Raw genomic sequence first — 24028 nt, 5'->3', positions numbered from 1 at the left:
ATCGCCCTTTGGATCTGCCGTCGTGTGCAGGCGATGTCGGGCTAATGTTGTTTAATTAACTCGTATTCATTATCGGGCGCGTGCTACCACAGGTGCCTGGATGCCTGGGACCACCGACGCTACTTGCCAACACTTTTTCTACCTCTTCTGCGTTCTAGCACGTTCCCCGAATCATCCAGAGTTTGATATCCTAAGCCCGTTTTTGAAAGGCAAACAGTTGTCACACGGAGGTAGTGCTACCTGACCTACGTAACCATATCGCGTAGATAAACAAGTACTTAGTTAATTTATGAAGTTAAGAATTACTATCATCATATCAATTATTAAATCAAATGTAAACGGAAAGAACAACGCAATACCCAAATTAGAACCTTTAAACTTTAAAGTTCTAGCTTTGTCAAGGGACTGAAATCAACGTAGCAAGGGCAGTCCATTGAAATAACCAATCAGTCAAAAACCCTCATGTTTAAAACTTTATTATTATGAGTCTTTTTTTTATTTTGAACAAAATCTAGATGTAACAGTTCAACCGTTACAGTTTCTCATAATTTTTAACAAACTTTTTAACAAAAGCCTTCGTTATCTAAATATTATTTAGATTCTATGATAATATTGTTGCTCCTGAGCAAAAAAATCTTTCAAAAGTAAAACACCCTCTACCATGTACCTACACAAAAATCACAACCTCTTCTTATTTCTATACTCTATCTACAATTCATAATTATGACTTCAACAAAATAATATAGATACCCAGTGCATTTGACACGCTGAATGTTGACTAGCTAAAAATAAATAATTAAAATGAGCGTAACAAATTTTCAGCTTCAGTTTTACAATTATTATATACGTGTAACATACATGATGTATTTCAATAATTATATTAATTTACAGGTGTTACCTACTCACATTTTAAGCATAGATAAACCTTTGTGCAAACAGTTACTAACTTAGCAAGTACGTCCTATATAGAAGACGACTACCATAGAACTTACACACATCACATGATTAACTTTATACGAGTACCTTGGCTGAAGATAAGTTTTAACTTACATATTAATCCAAGCGTCAAGGCAGCCTCGCGTCGTCGTCGGATCGCAGTGAGTGAAATATAAGAGCTATTAATATTCGGCGGGTGCTATGAAGAGATAGCTGGGAGTCAAGTCAGGTGACCGAAATGCATTATTTCTCATGAATCTGAAAACTGATTTTCTAACATACTCAGACACACACTAGGAAAATGTTTCGTGATAATTTAAAACGAGTAAGGTAAAAAACCGTATGGAGCTAAACAAAGTCTTCGAGAACCATGTTGAAGAATTACAGGCGAAATAGAAAAACAGAAAACAAACACTCAAGTAAACGGAACCAAATCCACTGTGCACTAATTCTAAAATTCTGCCATTCTGCCAAAACTCGCGGACGAAGTCACGGGCATCATCCAGTGAACAATAAAATTACAAGAGATACGAGCATTCTAGATCCTAGGCGCAAGTTTATGCAAATGTCAAACAAATAAATTTTCATTATGATCCAATCCGTGCAGAAATCGGAATACCTACAATAACTATTAACTAAGTTATTTCGTTACAACGTATCGCGTACCAATTTAAATGTTACATTTGATAGCCTGTTTATTATCGGGAAGGATAATATATTTACTAACATTAAAATGTCGCTGCTATTAAGATGTAAGTTGAAGGTAGCAGCTTTATATAATACCTATTGGCATTAAGTATGTAGAACCAAAACTCGCAGAATATCCTCTGCATTCAAAGAATTAAATGTTATGAGGTCAAACTTTAGTACCCAATAGTTTAATACCATATTGTTTAACATTAAGCATGACTTAGCATGAAAGCTGTGATTAGGACATCCGCCTCCTAATCGGAGGTCAGGGGTTCGATCCCGGGCACGAACCTCTAACTTTTCGGAGTTATGTGCGTTTTAAGTAATTAAATATCACTAGGGAAAACATCGTAAGGAAACCTGCATGCCTGAGAGTTCTCCATAATGTTCTCAAAGGTGTGTGAAGTATACCAATCCACACATGGCCAGCGTGGTAGACTATGGCTAAAACCCTACTCACTGTGAGAGGAGACCCGTGGTCTGTAGTGAGCCGGCGATGGGTTGATCATGATGATCATGAAGCATGATTGCTCTGTGAGTCGGTTGAAAAAACTAGATATATTAAAATATTTTCAAGCTATTAAACTCGCAACACTCAAAAACTCTATTAAAATTCAATCGACCTTATAATATGCATTTAAGGTAATCGACAATCCTTGTTAAATTATGCAAACACGGTATTAAATCAGTCGTAAATGGCAAATAGGAAGACATAAAAATATGTGCGTTGACAATAATAGCACGAATGACGAGCGCCGCGCCGCGTTGAGCTGGTCCCTTATCTCTAGTAGCGAGATAAAAATCTCGGATGTACGAGTAGTTTCGAAAGAAAATTTACAAGTTTGTCCGCTAATAACCGTATACATGTCAACGTGATCTCCGTCCGAGAGGCCGGCGCCACTTACGACTTCAATAGAAATCCGATTTATGATCGTACCCTCAGCAGAAGGGTAAGGCGTTTTACAACTCAATTTGAAGCACGGCATACTTTTGTTTTTATCACACGCCCGTTTCTGATACCAATAAAAGACAGTTAGTTAATGGAGATACGGTGTGATAAAAATGGGAATTTATTTTGCCATATTGTGTAATAGGATATTTTCAAATAAGAGCCTACAACGGTATTCGGTAACACATAAAATGTTTATTTTGCTAAAAAAGACAAAATCCAGACAAATTGTAAACTCACGCCTTTTAAATATTATTTCATACAATCATACACAATAATAATAATTATTGTAAACTCATGTTTTTGAAATTTCCATAGGTACAAATATTATAAATACGAAAGTTTGTCTGTCTGTCTGCTAGCTTTTTTTAGAAGAACGGGCTACTTTTTGTCCTGGAAAATCAAAGAGTTCCCACGAACTTTTTTAAAACCTAAATCCACGCCCATGAAGTCGCAGGCATTATTTATTTGGTACAGAGATCAGATAGCTTACATCCCGGAGGCGTATATACCTACGCTACTTTTTATCCCGGAAAATCAAAAAGTTCCTACGGGATTATAGAAAGCGAAACTTGTGCGGAAGAAGTCGCGAGCGGCATCTATAGTACGCGACAGGTCGAGATGGCAATCAGGGAGGGAACGCCCCGGGGAAAGCGCATGTGACGTGCGGGTATCCCCCCCCCCCCTCATACCCCAATTACCATCTCAATTCTAAACCTGTCGCGGACTATAGGTATTTCATAAATCATACACGAAAGTTCATCGGATTTTAAGACAAAAGAAAACACGCAAACGAAAGCAAACGCCACTTAATCTGAGTACCTACGAGTAAAACAATAGAAAAACCAAAATAGAGCCTTACCATAGAGTTATTAAAAAGCAATAAGCTGCAAGCAAAAGAAAGTTGTGCCATATTATGAGATAATAATTGATTATGTAATAAGCCTTTCGTAAAACGGCAACGTCTCAATCGCGTGATCGTTTTTTACATCGAAAGCCTCTATTGAATTTGTTGATGGGTTACCATTACCAGAGAGCGTCAATCACTTGCACAAGAGGGAAAGTTACGAACAGAACACTACGACAGTTACGGGTAGGGCATTATGATTAACCTAATACAATATTATGCAGTATAGATACTATATATATACTATATATATACTATATTTAGTAAGAAACGGTTATTGTACTTAAGAGAAGAAAAACGTCAGTAAGTAGGCAAAAATTTATTCGAATACACAATAACATCCGTTTTTAATATTCATTCTATCTTTAATATGTCGCTAAGTAACCAAGCAATGTTGTTATTTGTAAAAAAATGCCATAACATTATTGACAATAACGTTGCAAAGTAACTCATCTACAGATTACAGATAGATTGAATATTAATTATTGAAATCGGAAATAAGTTTTTAGTACACTGTTTTAAGTTTAGTAAAACTAAGTTAGTTTTAAGATGATTTCAGTGATTAATTCCTTAATCATAAAACTAGTTCAGAATTAATTCAACTGCAGAAGTAAACTGACAATAAACTAATACTTACTTACTCGTTAACGATTACTTTGTTTTCGTAACTGGTATAAAATATGCAGAAACCAAACAATTTATCGTCTAACCTCCTAACAACTTCATTATACTTGATAGAATCCGAGGTTCAATTGATAGATGCTAACAAATAGACAACGCAAGCGATATAGATCAAAATCTCGGTAGGCATAATGTCGCAGGTTTAATATTCATTGTGAGATCGTGATGCGTAGGCCGACCACACTCCTGGGCGCGGCCGGGATGCGCATTAGAGACAATGCGATTTGCATAGCTGGGCGTTTCTAACTGTCAACCAGGACATTCACATTAACTAATCCGATTCTCTCTCTGTTATATTTTTTGTCGCTCCTTTAATGAGATAATCAAATAAGTAGACAATCAAATGGTGCGATTGTTGTACACGTAATTGCCCCGCGAGAACAATGACAGAATGGGGTGGATGGAATATTGAACAGATCTAATGTTTCCTTTTGACGTCTGATACAATAATTTAAGTAAAAGGTCAAAGGCAAGTATTGAAGTTGTAAGTACCTATAGAATTTTGTTGTAAATCAATATTAAAGTCTATACTATTATTATTATAAAAGCAAAAGTATGTCTGTCTGTATGCTAGCTTTTCACAAAGCATCCGTTTTACCGATTTTGATGAAAGGTACGGAAATACTCGTAACTTGCTTCCCGGAGATGGATTTAGGCTCTTAAATCTCGGTAAACTAAAGAGTACCCACGGGATTTGTAAAAACCTAAATCGACGACGACGATTGAAAAATGAAGTCACAGAAATCATCTAGTTTTCAAATCAAACCACTATCGAATATTTTACCATGCCACCTTCAAATACTTCATTAAAAAAACCTTGGCCAAGCACAATATTCACATCTGAATAAGACCAGAAAGACAGTCTTCATTTCGTCTTACAAAGCACTTATTCCGAAAATAGTTTCGAGAGTATAAGACACATTGTACATTCGTGAAGCGTACAACGCCGCGAGCCACTGAGCGTCTTGCAATAATGCGCTTACAGCACTCAGTGGTTGAGCGCCCTTATAATACCATTCTTTGAAGGTACATAGCGACTTCGGTTAAGTCGAAACCCGTGTTGCTTGTGAAAGACTTATTACAGTGACGTTTTCTTATTCTTTTACCAACACCCGACTTTATGAAAACCCTTTCAGACTTCCAGTTTATTCTGAATTCAGAAAAAAGAAGTGCTTCTTTAGTACGTTTTAAAACATTTCATGTTGTTGTTTTGAAAGTATTATATACCGGCTACGAATTATATGAGTAAAATGAAGAGAAAGAGATGTGACTTCTACATTATCTTCAATAAGTAAAGCTCAAGGAGACCAAGCTTTCTAATAGGACGGCGCATGACACGCCAGCCTGACATCCATACTAATATTATAAATACGAACGTGACACTGTCTGCCCGTCTGTCTGCTAGCTTTTCAGGACCCATCCATTTCACCGATTTTGACGAAAGGTACAGAGGCTATTTTTGTTCCGGAAAATTAAAGAGTCTCACGGGATTTTAAAAACCTAAAGATAACCAGGTAAAGTCGTGGGCGTCACCTATTTGCTACAGAGATAGCTTGCATTCTGGATACGGATATAAGGTACCTACCTACTTTAAATTGCGGAAAAACAAAGAATTCCTTTTATTTAAAAAAGGGGTTTTCGAAAATCGAAATATACGCAGACGGAGTTAGGTTGAAAGTAATTGAAAGTCCCCTGCCTTGTCCGGCAATGGCTTTGATATTTTGGTTTCCTAGATACTACATACCTTATTAGTGTAGTTATTAATTTATAGAGAGTGAACATAAAGTAAAAGTTAATCTCTTTATTAGAGGGTTGACATCGGTAAATCACTGCCCAGTGCGGATACTTTAGCAATTAAGAGAGAACTATAAACGGCGGTATCTTTCCTACGAACTAATGAGCGGAGTCGGGCAGGGACGACCGGCCGCATACAGACACTTATCGCCCTGATAAACAAGTACAAATGGGTTACACGTTCTATATAACCCCCGTCGTACCTGTATTTCTTCCTTAATGTCTTAAGCAATCCTGTACTACTTTTATCAGCGGGGCAAAGGATTCTCTTCCTACCTCATTTTGTAAATGTGGTGCCAATTAGATAGAAACACATTCCGAGGTTGGATTTCAGCAAAAATAATTTACAATAAGTTCTTTGTTTCTGCAGAACCACAGATCTGGGAGATTAATTAATTATTATTTTTATCATTGAAATGAAAATTTCTTTAGGCGCGTAAGGCGATTTGGGGATGTGTAAAAACTTCAAGGTCGCGTCACCGACATGGTAATGTTAATACCTATATAATATATGTATATGACGTGTTGCGGGTATGATGTGCGTCTATCGACAGTCCCAACTGACTGCGAATTTTTTAATGAACTTAAGTTGTTTTAACGTTTTACACAAAGCTAATATTATCACGTTTGACGATGGAGAATATTACGTAAAAAAATCAAAACTAATAGATGTACACATAGCTACGTATATCTATACAAACAATAGTGCATATTGTAGGAAGGAATCCAATTAAGACACCTCAAAAGTCTGCAAGATTTGCCCTCCAAAATGTTTATGAAAATCTCCGTCGAGAAGGCGATTTGTAGGACAGCGGCCACAACACGTAGAGCGGGGACAATAAACGAATCTTAACATGTCCGGGTATTGTCCGACCCGCCTTTATTGCTACATATTTTAGTGAGGCAACTGGTACGAAGTACGAACCGAGCGTTGGTTGACTGGAAACACCAATTAGCTTTTATAACTGTAGGTAAATAAAATTTATATTTTCAGAGTTGATTTATAACGTAAAAATACTGTGATTTCAATTTAATCAGGTTTGAAGTGTCTCATTAATTCAGAAATAACTGCACAGAATATTTTAAAATGCGCACATTCTGATAACGATTACAGAAATCGCATTTAAGAGTTGCGTGATTTAAAAAATCTTAGCAAAAACAGAGCACATTTTATTTGGTTATATTTTTTGGGGTTCCGAAACCATAACGAGAAGCGAACCTTCTGTTTCACTGGTGACTCTTGTTGTTCTTATTGTTTTAAAAAAAAAACTCAATGGAGTATGTATAAGTCAATGTTGAAAATGAAAGTAAAACATTGCAGCTTGTTTTCTTTCTTCTTTTCTTTCTTTTTTCTTTAAAATAGTGCGTGGGAGATGCAACTACTGTGCTAGTTATTCTTTAGTGACAAAGTTTCGTGGAGGCAACCAGCTGAGTTTTCCGGCTGAGTTACCCACAAGATGCTGTAGTGGTATTGGTACATATAGTAACTTTTATGATTTTAAAAAAGTGCAACTGCTGCGGTTTTTGCCGGCTCTTCTCTGTAGAACCTGCATTCCGAACCGGTAGTAGACCATAGGACGCAACATAAGAGAGAGAAAAATATTACAAACGTAACAATAATACGAATGACGTTCAAAAAAGTATTGATTTGTCTAAATTTCAAATGATGAAACAATCTGGTATGTGACATCTAGCCTCTGCATACCTTTATTTATTTGCAGATGATATTCGTACGAAATACTGTAATCATTACCTACCTGATTTTCGTAATGTCATTTAATTAATACAAAACATAAAGCGGGATAATTCGCATATCAACGGTGGTCAGCGCAAGTTGCATTTATATTAGCGAGTTTTAATTTGTCCAACGACGCCATAAAGAGCGCATTATTGTAATCAAAACCGAAATAATTAGCCGAAATCTTAAGCACGAATATTTAAACCCAGTTTTTTTATTTAAATTAGATGGCAGATTTAAACGTGTAATTTTATTTTAAAAATCCAAAGATTATCCATCTTTATATCCAAATAATATACTATATCTACCTTATAATAAGATTTTTTATAGCACTAATCGTAAGAAGTGTTAGCATTCAAAATAACGGTACTAATTCAAGTTTGCAATAAATCAGAAACATTGATTAAAAATCCGAACAGGGTGCTAAAAAACGTAAGTTATCAATCATTAATCATTAATTAATGTTATCAACGTGTTTTTATTACCAAAGTTGGTAGTTGCTACATGGTTCAGAATTTTAACATGCTTAATCATCGATCAACAAGATCTGTAAACACTAATCTGCATAATTAACGGTCTTAACAGTTAACTTGGGGTACTTTCGTGTACTTGACCTTTGTTTAGGTCAATAAAGCATTTCGAATTGTCAGCCACGTCCAAAGTTGCCTATTCAGTATTCTGTTAGCTTGATCCTACTCGTAAAATAGGTACAATTTCGTAGTAGGTAAATGGTACAGCGATGAGAGAGATACTATTCATATTGAGCACACGCTACCGACACAGGGTAAGGATAGGATATTTATTACATACCGAGGTTCGAAGAAGCCGTCTAGACAGAGCAATCGTGCGGTTAAGTGCAGGACGAAAGAGCGACCGCCCGTTCTGCCAGATCCTTCTTTCCACACACATGTGAACCGTGGAATCAACTCCCTTCGGCGGTGTTTCCACTAGATTACAACATGGGTTTATTCAAGGGGCGGACCAACAAATTCCTGAAAGGCCGGCAACGCATTGGCGGTTGTTCTGGGACTGCAAATGTTCATGGGCGGTGGTAATCACTTAACATCAGGTGACCCGCCTGCTAGTTTGCTCGCTATTTTTATTTAAAAAATACATATTGACGCATTTCCAGAAAAGTAGGTACAAATATCGATACGCTAACGTATGCAACGTCATTCACTGTAGGCTTCTAAAAGGGAGCACTTAGCCATAACATAATTCCGGTAAAAGGTTCGCCGGTTACGCTGTCGAATTTCTTCTTAATGTTTATTTAAGCAAAAAATTCGACCATCAACTCGATTGGTGGTTAATGAAATGTGCACGATTTATAATATAAATACTTTCATACTAATCCATACTAATATTATAAATCCGAAAATGTGTCTGTCTGCCTGCTAGTTCTTCACGGCCTACATTTTGACGTAAGGTACAGAGATAGCTTGCATCTCGGGGAAGGACATCGTCTACTTTTGGTCACGGAAAATCAAAGAGTATACTCACGGGCAGACAAACTCTTTTTCGGATTAACCGACGAGCCTTTTACCGTGATTACGTTGTGGCTAAGTGCTCTCTTTTAGAAGCCTACAGTGAATGACGTTGCATACGTTAGTGTATCGATATTTGTACCTACTTTTCTGGAAATGCGTCAATATGTATTTTTTAAATAAAAATAGCGAGCAAACTAGCAGGCGGGTCACCTGATGTTAAGTGATTACCACCGCCCATGAACATTTGCAGTCCCAGAACAACCGCCAATGCGTTGCCGGCCTTTCAGAAGTTTGTTGGTCCGCCCCTTGAATAAACCCATGTTGTAATCTAGTGGAAACACCGCCGAAGGGAGTTGATTCCACGGTTCACATGTGTGGGGAAAAAAGGATCTGGCAGAACGGGCGGTCTAAGTGTACCAGGCATCCAGGTGGTGAGGGTGAAATTGTTTGCGGTGACGTGCGGTGCGGTTATAGAAAAAGGAGGATGGAATGAGATCAAAAAATTCTTCAGAGCACTCCCAATTATAAAGGCGATAGAACACGCAAAGAGATCTTACGTCTCTGCGGTACAAGTAGGAGCAAATGTTTTAATTTGTCCAATAATATTCAACATCGAGCACTACGCGGAATTGGTAAACTTTCAAGGTATTTCTTCATCAAAGGAAACTGTAACGTATCTACAAGTATAGTGGCTATGTTGTATGAGTATATGTAGAAAGGGAACGAGATTAAAACTTTGCCACTTGAAAGTGCAGTGGCCGCATGGCTGGAGTGAAATTTACTCGGAACAAAAGTTAATATAAGCGAAATTTGTACTTTCGCAAGCGGTTTGCGGGCTGACCCAAGTTGAAACTTCCCTGTGAACCAACTTGGGAATTCAACGAGGACAGTTGGGCACCTGTGTTTTAAGACATGAATCTCTACTATATTTTGGACCTATTTAACAGTTTTGACGGTAGAAAGATAAAGCAATTGCTTATTTTAAACATTTTACTCCTTTTAAGACTTCCGCCTCCTATTCGGGGATTCAATCCCGGGCACGCACCTCTAACTTTTCGGAGTTATGTACGTTTTAAGCAATTAAAATGATTTGCTTTAACGGTGAAGGAAAAGATCATCAGGAAACCGCATGCGTGAGAGTTCTCGGTTATGTTCTCAAAGGTGCGTGAAGTCTGCCAATCCGCACTTGGCCAGCGTGGCGGACTATGGCCTAAACTCTTCTCATTCTGAGAGGACACCTGTCCTCAGTAGTGGGCTGGCGATGGGTTGTTCATGACTAACATGTTTGGTACAACCAGAGTTTATTGGAAATGGAGAAGCTAGCCGTGTATCTAAAGACCACGGAACCTTGAAAAGTAAACGTAAATTAAATCTGGTTTTGATATATAGAGTTATGTTGGTCGTAAAATACATTAACCTGTAGTTAGGTACATCAGATAATTTGCAGTGTGTGGGGGTTAAAAATTCTGAATTTAATTAAAGTTCCGCCGCTAGCAGTTTTTTCGCTTCCTTATCAGATATTCGTACAGACATGCACCAAATGTAATTACATTGCGCGAGCTTTAAACCGGACCGCCAAATAAACGCATTACTCATCTGTCAACTGACTAAATGCTTCTTTAATTAATTTTACAACTGTTCCCTCATTTAAGTGGAATTCTTTGCCAAAATTCAATCGTCGCGTTTGTCCAGCTACATAGAGATTAAGTCATGCATTGGGTATTTCTTTTTACGACATTTTGTAAAAAAAATCTTTGATTAATTAGAACCTAAAGACGCAAGGCTTACACAAATGCTTTTCAAAAGCTTTTTATTAGTTTGATTTGTTCGTATGTTGTCATTAAATCGAAATTGGTACCAAATTTTTCGGATACTTCCAATAGTCTAAGCTATTGCAGACACATGTGCTTTGGATGACAATAGATGGTTATGGAACCATTGAGCGACGAGCGTCTCTAGAGGTAGAAGCTGGACATTGGTACTCTCCATTGGTGCTAGTCTAAAGAAACATATCTTTATCTAAATAATTATGTACCTGCGGAGGTAAGCGAGACCACCTGAAGAATTAAAAAGTTTAAATTTAGTGTTGCAAATTTTTAATACCTTATGCACTAAGAAATTAATATTCACTCTACAGTATGCCACATAAACAGCAACAAAGCTGTGGCTGCAAATGAGGTCGGAGATAGCTTGGAAGTTAGTGAGCATAAATTAAAACAAGTGTTTCTATAAAAAGTTGATAAATGGGCGTCCACAGGCGGCGTGACAAAAAAGGGAGCTGGCGTCAAGCGGAGCGCTAACGTGTTTCATTTTGCACTCTGAGCAACATCTGGCCGTTTTCAGCATGAGCAAATTGTGAAGCTATCAGTTTAAATCTGCGAATAAATTTGATTTTACTGACATTTTATATTAAATTAGTAGGTACCTATCCTTTTAAAAAATCTGCTAAAATATCAAGGTACCAGAGAAAAACAAAGCCTCTGTGAGCATAAAATAAGTGAAAGTTGCAAACAGTGCTCGTAAATGCGAAGCCTTTAAAGTAAAAGTAGGGATTCCGATCCCGAAATGCAGCAAAGTAAATCCTCGTGTTTTTACAACAGAATTCACGAGAGTAAAAGGTTCTGTGGATTTTCGACTTTGCATAATAAACACCATGTTTAACACTAGTAGATACGTATGTAACACTGCTATTCATTGCTGCTTATAATTACGATGAACAAGGGATGAAAAAATAATAGTTATTGAAGATATTAGATATATTATATGTATTAGGTACGATAGTAGATTATCAAATAAAGATAGAGATCTTCTTGCAAGAAACCAAAATACAACGAGTTATACCACAATCAAAACTTAAACATACAATATCACGTGCAAAACTCCTGTGAGAATGAACTTGAAACATCAGAAATTGAACTGAAATTGCTTTGAGACAGACCACACTTGCCACCTACATTGAAATTCCAATTTATTGCCACATGTTGCAGACTGCTGTGTAAGATGTTCACGGAATGTAATACAGGTCGCAACAGCGTTTATAAAACCGCAATACGCCACGATTAGAGTCCGAAGTAGGAATACTAAGCCTCTGAAATGTGCAATAAAACTATGCAGCAGAAGTCGAGTCTGCACCGCATGACTACACAGAATCGTGGATATTAATTTCTATATATGTACCTTTAAGCAACAACTGCACGTGTATCTACATGTTTTAATGTTACCAATTAAATTAATTATTAGTTTAAATATAGGCTAGTTATAGTGAGAGAGCCAGCGCGTGCCAGACCTTCGTTATTTTATGTAAAAAAGTCACGTCAAAGTATGAAGTCAACTTTTTTCTTCTTCGGAATACTATTAGAAATCACGTCATACATTGCCAGATACTTAGTATCGTAAACTTTAAACTTTAAGGGCGTCTGGCAACTCTGGCAGGGGGTTACAACGACACTAAGCGTCTGGCAATGCATGACGCGATTTCCAATAAAACGCAGAAAAACTTTTCGCTTTCATAAAATAACGAAAGTCTGGCACGCGCTGGCTCTTAGTCCATTAGTAAAGTTAACATTTACATATTGTCAAAATTAGGTTTCACGCAAGCATAGCAACGCTATACGGGCTGTATCTATACACCAAAAGTTAAGTAATCCAGAAACGCTCCCTTTAATTGGTTTACCGCAGACCTCTATTAACGAAATAAGATGGGAAATCAGAGTATTAGCATAACAGTGAATTCAATTAGGGTTCACAAAGAGGATTACAACTTTAACAATGAAGGAAAAGTTAGCGGAGGCCCAATAAACTACAACGGAATAATCAAAATTTGAACGAGTGCGATTATTAAGTTAAAATTAAATTCGTGCTCGGTTCGCATCCCCATTATGGAAGCTTTAAATTAAATAATGGAAAAGGTATTATTGTAATGCAAATAAATGTAGTTTCGTTTGCCGCAAAAATTAATTAAACATTATAAATATAATATTTTAGCAGTATGAGCCATTTGTAAAGCTATCACATCTTACAGGTAGGGTTGTAAAGCAAAATAAAGAAGTCTATTTCTAATAAGCTAGTGCAAGGTACATGCAATTTCCTCAACGCCTGTCAATTACGAGTAGAACCACGAAGCTTTACCAAAGAAACTCTGCACCGCAAATTCGCCGTCTTCACAAGCATTGCACCCGATTTATCGCGATGGACTAGTTACTTTTAAGTCTTTCCCTTCACTAACAACAGTTTCCGAAGGTATCGTGAGACATCCAAATAATTTATCAGCTCGCTTCGTAGATATCCCGGAAAGGCAATGCCTACACCGTGTTGACATCTTGAGGATTATAGTCACTGAATTTAGAAAGTTAGTTGTTTTTATTGCAAGGTATAAAATTAGTAAGTATATTTATTTATTTTTAATTTTTTATCTGTACCAGAAAGTTGACCCCTAAAAAGAAAGAAAAAGTGGACAGGAAAGCACTTATCTCTGTAAGAGATCTCTACCAGTGACCTTTGGCAGTGCGAGAGGTTGTAAAGTGAGTAAAATAGGTACAACAAAGAAATTAACTATTCATGAAAAATATCTAAAAATATCTAGAAAAAACATCTATACTGATATTCAATTTATTCTAATTCATACCTACTGTACTAATATTATGAAAATGAAAGTCCGTCTGACTTTTGGTTTGAAACTTTTTCACGGCGCGACCGCTAAACCGATCTTGATTTAAGGCATAGAGGCCTAGCTTGAATCTGGGGGACAGAAATAGGCTATGACACGTTATTCACTACTAGGCAATACTGAAATATTTTCAATAGCTCTAATAAAATCAGTCTTGAATACATTAAGCTTATTACAGTTAGAGGATAACAAATATGGGTTCCAACACTAATCCAACACTTAAGTAACGGTTCCGTTCGTATCGTAACTGAATTTGCCAGATATGGTCCGCCACTGCATTTTCAGTTGCCACATTGCTTTCGGCGAATGCGAACTACATGTAGCGCGATAAGCATTTAGGTCGCATAAGATGTGACGTCAGTGAACTATAGCATAACTTCTGAAAGCCATGAGAACAATGCGTATTCCTTGCGTAAGTCTACGATCACAGGGGAACAATGGCGTATTAATAGAGCCATTCGTCGTCTCATCGCTTATTCATCCACGCCCTCGACGCCTTCGTAAGCAACCGTCGCGATTCATGTCCTCGTGTTTTAACCAACCCGTCATCTTAAAATTACCAACCATAATAATTTGAGCACAATTGCGATCCAGTTTATAACGCTATTAGGTTTCTACGTCCTACACACTTTGACGAGAAGGAGAAGGCCTATAAGGCTGGTTATAAAACAATAACAAGACTAATTCGGATCGTATAGGTACATTAGATAGGTACAGGGCGCGACGATATTTTCAATCAATTCTATACTAATATTATAAAGAGGTAAAGTTTGTAAGTTTGTTTGTAGGAAGTAATCTCTGGAACTACTGAACCGATTTTAAAAATTCTTTCACCAGTAGAAAGCTACATTATTTATTAGTGACATATGTTATTTTAAAAAAAATTGAAATCCTTGCGAAAATTGTAATAAGCTACCCGTGGGCCGTGCGAAGCCGGGGCGGGTTGCTAGTACTGAATAACCGCCAAAGGAATACCGAAGATCTGCCGTCTGGAAAGTGGCTAACTGCAAAAAGTTATTGACAGTTATCGCCAAAAACATGGGACTTTAGTAAAAATGTTTCTAAAAAAGTTTGCTACAGAGGATCAAACAAAAAACTACGCAACAAATCTTCGTTCTACGTAGCATTCTTCTTTTATAGAAACCAGTTTTTGAAAATTCCATGTTTTTTGGCGATAGGTAGCGCAAAAACTACTTTTTGCAGTTAGCCAGTTTTTAGAAAAAGTACAGCAGGGATGTGTCAGAACTGAAAATACCTTACTTGCAGTTTAAAAATTTATGCAATATATATTATTTTTAATTTGTAAGGTGATAAAATAAGTATTTTAATAATTAAGTATACTGCAGAATCTCAGCTTAATAATTTTATTGAAACTAGTAGGCACAAAGCTTCAAAATTATTATTAAACTAAAGGCATAGCGTTCGGATATTTTATTCATAGAACGCGTGATAAATGAGGAAAGACTCAGCTGTATCTCATACATTATTGTGCCTCTCGGTGAGGGTTACCAAATAAATTGTATTTACCGGATTCATTATTATTTATTCGCTGAACATAATGTTAGTTTTGACGCTCAGACGGCATAGCTGCTCATACAAATAATACTAATGATAGTGTTTACTATTGCAAAAATATTCTACAAATTTTGTACGGTTTTCATAGAATTTATATTAACTTCTGCTAGATAGATTTTAAGTAAGTACTAAAGACGTATATTTAGCAACGTTTTTTTTATTATTCATTATAGGTATACGCTTGACCACAATCACACCTGATGGGAAGTGATGATGTGGGCTAAGATGGGACGCGTTTACCTAGAAGATTATTCTATTAGCCTATTCACTCTTGTTTTAAAGATACCCGGGTTGTAAACGTGCATCTAATCTAAAATCTTTTTGTTGTTTACTTTGCTTAGAACTTTCAATACTCAGTGATTTTAAAAATCCGTTTGAAAGCGATGAAATTAGCGTCCTCTTCTAATAGGTACGCACTGCTATGTTTTTTAATTGCAAATTATAATTGCGCTCAACGACCAAGTTAACAACAACGTTAACGTAAATTAATGTATTTCCTGCATCCATCTTCAAGATTAAAAACGCATCTGAAAGCCATCAGTATGCCACAAATTACATGAGATTTTAGTCACAACACAAGCCCATGAACTGATTATCGATTTCAAGAATAAGACAGAAATGTTTTGTTCAGACCTTTTGTTCGTAAACTTGCCACCACTGTCCTTTATAAAATAGACTAATTTCAAAACGATATTATGGCGACCCTGGCACACGTACGGTCTTATCACAAACTTGTTACCGCCGCGAGCCTGCCTATAAAACTATCATTTGACCGACCGCCACCTCGAGGACTTGTTTCAGATGCAGTTTCTCATCGGTAAATAGTAATGAAGTAAATTATTTATATTAAATGCAACTTTATTATGCAGGACGATATAGGTAACTATGTACGTTAAAATGTCTAAGGAGGTGTAAATTAAATCTTCTATGATCTAAGATTTGTTGCACTTGGTAGTGGACAATTTATAGCTGTATGTCAATTATTACTTTCATGTTTTAAACCATCTTCACTCATTAAACTGGTTGATGCAACTTTACTAATCGTTTAACATGCTAACATGCATTGCTTACATGATATATTTAAAGAATTTAGTATTACTTAAAGCATTAATTTTTGACTGGCTTTCAAAGTCACAACAGTCACATAAGTAAACTATTATGACTGTTTAATTTAAAAATACTTTAAATGCCAATTCTTTGAATGGTACCGAAATTATTAAATGTCAATAGTAGAACAAATATTTACTATTTAAAAAATAATAAGTCACATACACTCTTTATTAAATGTTTAGAGACGATAACTAGCTATTCAATAAACGTTCATGACTATACAGTAGTTTGAATACAGATAAATAATGTACCCCGCTGTAATAAAATTATATGCAGCCGTCACTACTGTTCTTATATAGGGAAAGCAATCTGAATTCAATCGTAAAGTTAATCCTGTTCCGGACATAATGTGCGGACACGATCATGCAACCAAATAAGCCTTTCATGCATAAACTACTGCTCTAACAAAATACGATATCCCGGTAAATATAATAATTTTACGACAAGTCACGATAGCGGCTTCATGGAATGGTTAACAATCGTTCAATTTGTAGGGTCCGTGGCTCGAGGCTCTACAATGGCTCTGCACGCGACTTACTGCCCGAGTCGACATTCTCATACGTAGGATAACGCGCAACAATCAAGATGTCATTTTTCAACTACCCACGCCGCGGACACCGGAGCGAGCGAACGGTGAGAAATATGGCCGACAACGCACGCACCGGCCCACAAAGGAGGCGTCCCGTGAGCGTCGCGACTCGCGATACATATCACCTGGCTAAATACTCGCTACAGATTCACTCCGAGCCTTCTATGCTTTATGGGTAACCGACGGATGTACGGGAATGAGATACATTTTAACAATAGCAGTTAAGTCTGCCTAATTTGGAATTAAATTTTAACAAGAAGAACTCTTTCAGAATTTAACTTGTAAAGAGTATCGAAGCGAGGCTCCCTAATTAGGAGATATACATGTGTGTAAAGTAGCTAAAACATTATCCAAGTTTTCTGCAACGGTCATTATGACAATTCACAGAAGTCAGTTGGTAATTTATCGACGCGGTGGAAGATGGAAACTGGCCGCGGCGTGCAATAATAGTAATTATTGACACGAACCATCGCTCGAAGCACCCGGCGAACATTGCAAGAGATCACAAGTAAGCACTAACTCGAAAATTCCACATTCATAACGGAGCAAGCCCTTGGGGCGGAACAGCAGCTCCAAACTCGTTTTGGAATCGAAATAGCTATTCATTGCGAAATTATATGTGGATAATGGGTCTGATAACTTTAAGATGCATAACGGCAATTTTGTATTGATATCCGTATCATGTAAGCAGTAAGATAGCTACTTCACACACTAAGATTCATTTGAATTTGAAATTGATTGTAATTAGGTTGATTTTATTAAACAAGTTGTATAAACTTGAAAGGCTAACGAAAAATCATTAACACCTTTATTCGAAGGTTAAATTATTACGCAAATCCAGACCTTAATTTCTCAAAGTTTCGCCATTTAAACAAAGCCATCTCCAACATAGAAAAGCCATTGTGATATTTCTGGTAAACTTCCATTTGCTAATATTGTCCTCAAGTCATGATAAATCCAAAGTCCAAACCACAAAATATGCATTAAGAGCGCCATCGTATATGGCAAGGAAACGCTCATGTGGTAACAAATGGGATAGAAGCGGGACGACCTTTTAAGGACAACTATTTCTATTCGGAAGAGACTTTTGTATGTGATACAATGGCGCATCTATAGCAGCACGCTGCTGGAAAATGTTCGCAAAACGCTAACAAGAGAGTGCCGCTAATTGAAATTATTGCTTCAAGATACTTGTATCACTTCCTAAACATGGGCATTCTCGTGAAACGTATCTAATGTTGCAGATGTTGACACTAGCAGTTCAGCTACACTCATTTCCTGTTTTTTGAAAAATATTGAGCTTTATGTACAGTCAAAGACCAAAACTTGTTTAGCACCTTAATCAAATTCACTTGCACTGCACGGCACGGTTGTGCGCACATCTGAGTGTTTGTGTGACGTGTTTACAGAAAAATGTCATAAGTGCGACTGATTTTTAAATTTTTAAAATCAATGGTTTTGCGGAGTTGCTACTGGAATTCTGAGGCCGACCGTACGTCCAGATGAGACATTCCCATGTACGAATACATGGGAATGTGAAACGTATCTAACATTCAAAATGTTGACACTAGGAGACACTAGATCAGCTACAATCATTACCTGCTTTTTTTTAAAAATATATCGAGCTTTACGTACGTCCAGACAAACAATTGAGGTATTGTTAGATTTAAATTTATTGTGTTGTAGTTCTGCGCAACATTATATGCCGCAGGCAAATGCATGTATCCTACTATATTATGTGTTGAATTCATTTTCTTAACTGTTGTCGTGTCGAATGACTCCGATTAGAGCTAAACCTCGTTCGATGACTCGTTTATTTTGCCAGTCGATCGATCAAGCGATGTCGACACAGATTGGTCCATGATTTATGAACGTAATGTGGCAACCTTTAACCCACTTAGTTAAAGAGGTTTACAAATATCCTTCTCTACTTAACCATGTCTTAACTAAAATGCTTACTACGCTTTGACATAAAGTATATTATCACAATATTGAAGTTATGTATAATATCATCCCATATTTCTAATAAAATAGGAACTTTGTTTGTCCATAAAGTGAAAGGGAATTGCTCTATAATTAATCCGAGCGAAAGTATGTCTGTCTGTTTGTCTGCTAGCTTTTCACGTCCTATCCGTTCAACCGATCTTGAAATTTGGTAAGTACAGGGATCCGGGAACGGAGAAATCCGTCATAAGTGTATGATATGATATATCCCTCCCTGGCGCAGTGGTAAGCGGTGTGGTCTTATTAGTGGGAGGTCCCGGGTTTGATTCTCGGCAGGGGTTTGGAATTTTATGATTTCAAAATCTATGGTCTGGTCTGGTGGGAGGCTTCGGCCGTGGCTTCTTTGCATCCTACCGGCAAAGCCGTGCCGTGCCGCCAAGCAATTTAGCGTTCCGGTGCGATGCCGTATAGAAACCAAAGAGGTCTCCAGGTGAGATTGCAGTCAAGGGCTAACTTGTATCTGAATAATAAAAAATAAATAAACCAGAATCCAGATGTCAATTATTCGTGAAGACAAGAAAATTTGTTTACTTTCAGTAAGAACATAATATGTGCTACACTTTCTTCATGTAGAAAATCTGTTTCTATATCTATATCAAAATTTGAAGTAGGTACTATCAAGTATCTTTAGGAGAGGTAACCAAATAAAAATAAATTCGGCAAAAACTGAATGAATCGTGGATATTGAATCTTTTTGATCCAAATTACAACAGTTTTAGGAATCGCCCGAGATAAAAAGGTGAAAACGTAACAAAAACACCAATTTAGTGCGGGTTAAACGAAGCTATTGAGGATGGCGTAAAACTTTGTTTCTTATCACGACACTTCGAACAATGAGGCTGTATTATTTGTTAGCAAATAGGAGATTATTTCGTTTTTCTTAAATCAAGGCTATTTTTTATTTATTTATTTAGTTTTCTAATTCTTGATGCAACCCGATATGTAAATATGGCTGTGCTAAGAATAGACGTGTATCTTTTCTTTTTCTTAAATTTTAACGCCCTCCGCATGCTCAAATAAGTTTAATAGCTATTTCTAGATGTAATTGTATAACGTATAGGTATAGACCGCGACAGGTCCAGATGGCAATCGGGGAGAGAACGCTCCGCACACCCACACAGCCCCCGCGTTAACCCGTTACGGGCGAGCGAGGCTGGCGTGCGGGTGTGCGGGGCGTCCCCCCGCCTCATACCGCGACTGCCATCTCGATCTGTCGCGTACTATACATAAATTGTGGTGTTCATAAAAGTTATCTTGTATAGCCTGCCGGTAAGGCAGGGCACGAGACTTTTGCATTTTGAATTTATTCAATCCCTTTTTTTAAATAAAAGCTTTTTTCGACTGTCCAAAAAAAGGAGTGTAGTTTTTTCAGGAATTATGTATGTATGTATGTGAGTTTCTTTATTCCACCATAACTTCTGAATGCCTGAATAGATTTGGATGTAAAGGGTATCGCTAAAATCCAACCTTACATCATTCGAAGGGACACTGGCTATAATTTCTTTGAAACAAAATCAATATGAGCAGTCTTACATTATTGTTCACATTATTGGTATTAGATACAGTGAGCTTATTTTACGTCGGAACTAAAATCTATAATCATAGTCTAACTAAAGAGAATAAACCAGAGTTTCAGTACTTACTTTATAGTTGTGTCCACTCCTTGTTACTTTATAGTCAAACCACTTCGGTATTTGTCTCTTAAGCCCAGGTGCCCTTTTGCCGGTCAATGTTACTTACGAGCATCAATCGTGGAAACTCATGCCTGAAAAAGCAACCTTCCTGGATACGACGGTTAATGAATAAAGGCAGAACAAACAAACAAACCTGTCAAATGGTTGCCAGTGAATTCGAAGTCGTCGTCTTGGTCCCAGTGCTTGAGCGATAGATTGCCGAGGGGCGTAGCATTCGCGAACTCCAAGTTGGCAAAATGCCAGTCCAGTATTTGACGATCTCGGACCGAGAGGTACACCGAACTGAAAAGTTACAGAAATGTACATTTCTGAACATTATGATCGTACGTGTGATCGTACATATTGAGCAGTATTTTTTATAATTTATAGGCTAGCGCTTTCTTATGCGCTAGCCTACAAATTATAAGAATCATAAGAAAGCTCAGAGGCACTCAGCGGGCGATGGAAAGAACTATGCTTGGAGTTTCTCTAAATGATCAAAACAGAAATGAGAAGATCCGTAGGAGAACTAGAGCAACCGTCATAACTCAACGGGTTGCGAAGCTGAAGTGGCAATGGGCAGCGCACATAGTTCGTAAATCCGATAGACGTTGGGGTCCCAAGGTGCTGGAATGGCGACTTCATACCGGAAGACGCAGTGTTGGAAGCTTTGTTCGTCATGTTACTGTTAATATGGATTTGGATAACGTCTTACCTGGGCGGATTGGTCTCGATCTGCGTCAACTTGTCCTCTATAGTATTGTTCTGATTCACAAGAGTCTCGTACTCGTTACAAAGCTGCGTCATTTCCCTGTTGAGGCGGCGTATGTTGAACTCTTGCAGCACGTTTGCGTCTCCCGTCGCACCCTTTTCTCTCTCAGCAAGCAACGCTTCTTTCTCAGCTTTCATTGAATGTAGCAGCTCTTTTATATCTGACATTCTACAATAACAAGACAACGTTCAGAAACTAAATCTCGACCACTATACTTTTATAATTTACTTGTAACTGTCTATTGAGGTCTATTAGCCAGCTTACTCAACTGGGCATTAAAGGTTAGTCACAGGTAAAATAAAAAAATATCTAGTGAGGTTTTCTGTCAAGAAATTCTCCATCGGAGGTCAAAAGCTCGAGGTGTTACACTTTAGGAAAACACGTGAAATCGTTAATCATGCACCTTAAATGACTCTCTTCGGTCGTATAGGGTTGCCAGCCCATCAGACTATGAGATAAGGGAATAGAGACATGCCTCTGTTTGCAAACACACTTGTAAAGTACACGGCACGATATTATACATCGACCTTTACAGAGAGATAGCGGATTCGTAGAGCGTTGTCTCTGTCGTTGAGACCGACAAAACGTCACATAGGTATGAGTGACAGAGACCACGCTCTACAAAGCCGAAATCTCATTCTAAAGGCCAATTTCCAATAAGTATTTCTTGCCGGCTACTGTACACTATTGCCTCACTGCGTGGTTGGACTGCTGATGCCCAAAGTTCAGTCTGACAAACATTTAGAATGTATACTGGAACTTTAACGGAAGTCGTGATCGTAAAAATCGCGCCTCTGAAGTTGAAGACGATTCATCCTATCTGAACTTACAGAACTTGAATGTGCTTGACACAAAAGCAAAAACTCATGGACAGGAAGGATTTGCAATCTGTTTTTATTAACTCTCTACCGTTATAGATAATCCACGAAGACGCGCCCCACTATTTTTCGTGCGGGGAAACCACGGGTGCGGGGAGTGATTTTTATCTAATTTATCTTCTTGTGCGTGTGCCCACATCAGTGCGATCAGTGCGTTACGACTTACGATACGAACTCACACTAACAGTACATAGCTCATTTGCATTGTAGCCGATTGAGAAAAAGAGTGGGGCGGGTCATCGTGGATTAAACTATCACCTTTATTATTAAATTAGTTATACTCACTTGTTTATGTTATTCTTCTGTCTTTCTTGTAATGTTATGACTGCTTTTAAGTGCTGAATCTAAGAGAAAATACTATAATTTAAAGTCTGATTTCTTTAATACCGTTGGAAAAAGCAACTATTCAAACTAAGATCGAAAATCGATAAAATTTTACTGTTGTCTGAATGAAACTAGATAATCAAAGATCAATAGGAACTCTAGAGCAATAAGTAGGGGAATAATCAGAGTAATACGTTTGTATGGAGAAACGCGCGTAAACGTTGACGCTATGTAAAGACAAAATCAGTTAAGAGTCCTTATTAAAGTCAATAAAATTCAATATGTTGTACCTGTTTATGCTTAACGTTCTTTTGCTGTAACTTGATGACCCACTCCAGAGCTTGCCCGAGAGAGACGGGGGTGTCGTTGTAGTAGTTGAAGTCCACTTGGTGCGACAGATAAGACGTAGCGTCCAGCAAGCGGTTGAACTCGCGCTCCACCTGCGACATGGGAATTATTGCTCTAATAATGTTAAGCTGATATGTCTCTAAAGCTCAGAGTCACTCAGCGTGCGATAGAGTGAGCTTGGAGTTTCTCTACGTGATCAAATCAAGAATGAAGAGATCCGTTGGAGAACCAGTGTAATCGACATAACGGCTTGCAAAGCTAAAGTGGTAATAGACAGGACAGATAGTTCGAAAAAATGTTAGACGTTGAAGTGCTAAAATGGCGTTCCGCACCGGAAAGCGCAGCGTTGGAAGACGCCACACTACTATTCGACGATACATTCTACTCTGAAACCTCATGAACATGAAAAGAGAGATAGTTTTTATCTCACTTTTCAACGCTTCAAGTATGTAACCCACCAATGAATATGTTTTTCAAAATTATTAAGGTTCCGAATCTCGAAAGGAAATACGAACCCTTATAGTAAAAATTTAATTACAGTAGGTACTTTTTGTTAGAGTTACAATTTGAAAATATCGTTAAGAGTGTCACTTACCATTTCATCTTTATGTTTTGGCACTTGATTTCCCGTAGCTTCATATAGAGGACACTTCTGCTTTATTTTATGTAATTCCATATTCATCTGTACAGATAACGTAGTCACTGGATTGCCACCCAAGCCTGTTACTACCATAGCACCTAAAACAACAATGCATGAAGTACACACATAATCATCATCATCATGATCAACCCAGCGCGGTCGCGGCTCACTACAGAGCACGCGTCTCCGCTGTCCAAGTGCAGATTGGCAGACTTCACACAACTTTGAGAATATTATGGAGAATGCTCAGGCATGCAAGTTTCCTCG

The 24028-nt window shown here is 37.6% G+C and overlaps 2 protein-coding genes across 2 annotated transcripts in view; both read right to left on the bottom strand.

Annotated features, from left to right (window-relative positions):
• The window catches only part of Su(var)3-3 (lysine-specific histone demethylase Su(var)3-3), a 388627-nt gene that overhangs the window by 361105 nt on the left and 3494 nt on the right, over positions 1–24028 (bottom strand). The window contains exons 6-10 of the mRNA XM_034973182.2: positions 23717–23859; positions 23064–23213; positions 22735–22793; positions 21515–21739; positions 20954–21102 (exon numbers count right to left, since the gene is read on the bottom strand). Coding sequence (XP_034829073.1) covers positions 20954–21102; positions 21515–21739; positions 22735–22793; positions 23064–23213; positions 23717–23859 — 726 coding nt within the window. The remainder of the gene's footprint in view (positions 1–20953; positions 21103–21514; positions 21740–22734; positions 22794–23063; positions 23214–23716; positions 23860–24028) is intronic.
• Positions 20150–24028, bottom strand: part of LOC117986288 (beta-secretase 1-like) — a 121593-nt gene continuing 117714 nt past the window's right edge. Inside the window, exon 10 of the transcript XR_011237297.1 lies at positions 20150–20336. The gene's annotated coding sequence lies outside the window, so the exon portion shown is untranslated. The remainder of the gene's footprint in view (positions 20337–24028) is intronic.

The sequence above is a fragment of the Maniola hyperantus genome, chromosome 11, assembly GCF_902806685.2.
Source record: "Maniola hyperantus chromosome 11, iAphHyp1.2, whole genome shotgun sequence".
NCBI lineage: Eukaryota > Metazoa > Arthropoda > Insecta > Lepidoptera > Nymphalidae > Maniola > Maniola hyperantus.
The sequence above is the reverse complement of the archived record's forward strand: the minus strand, read 5'-3'. Positions and strand labels throughout refer to the sequence as shown.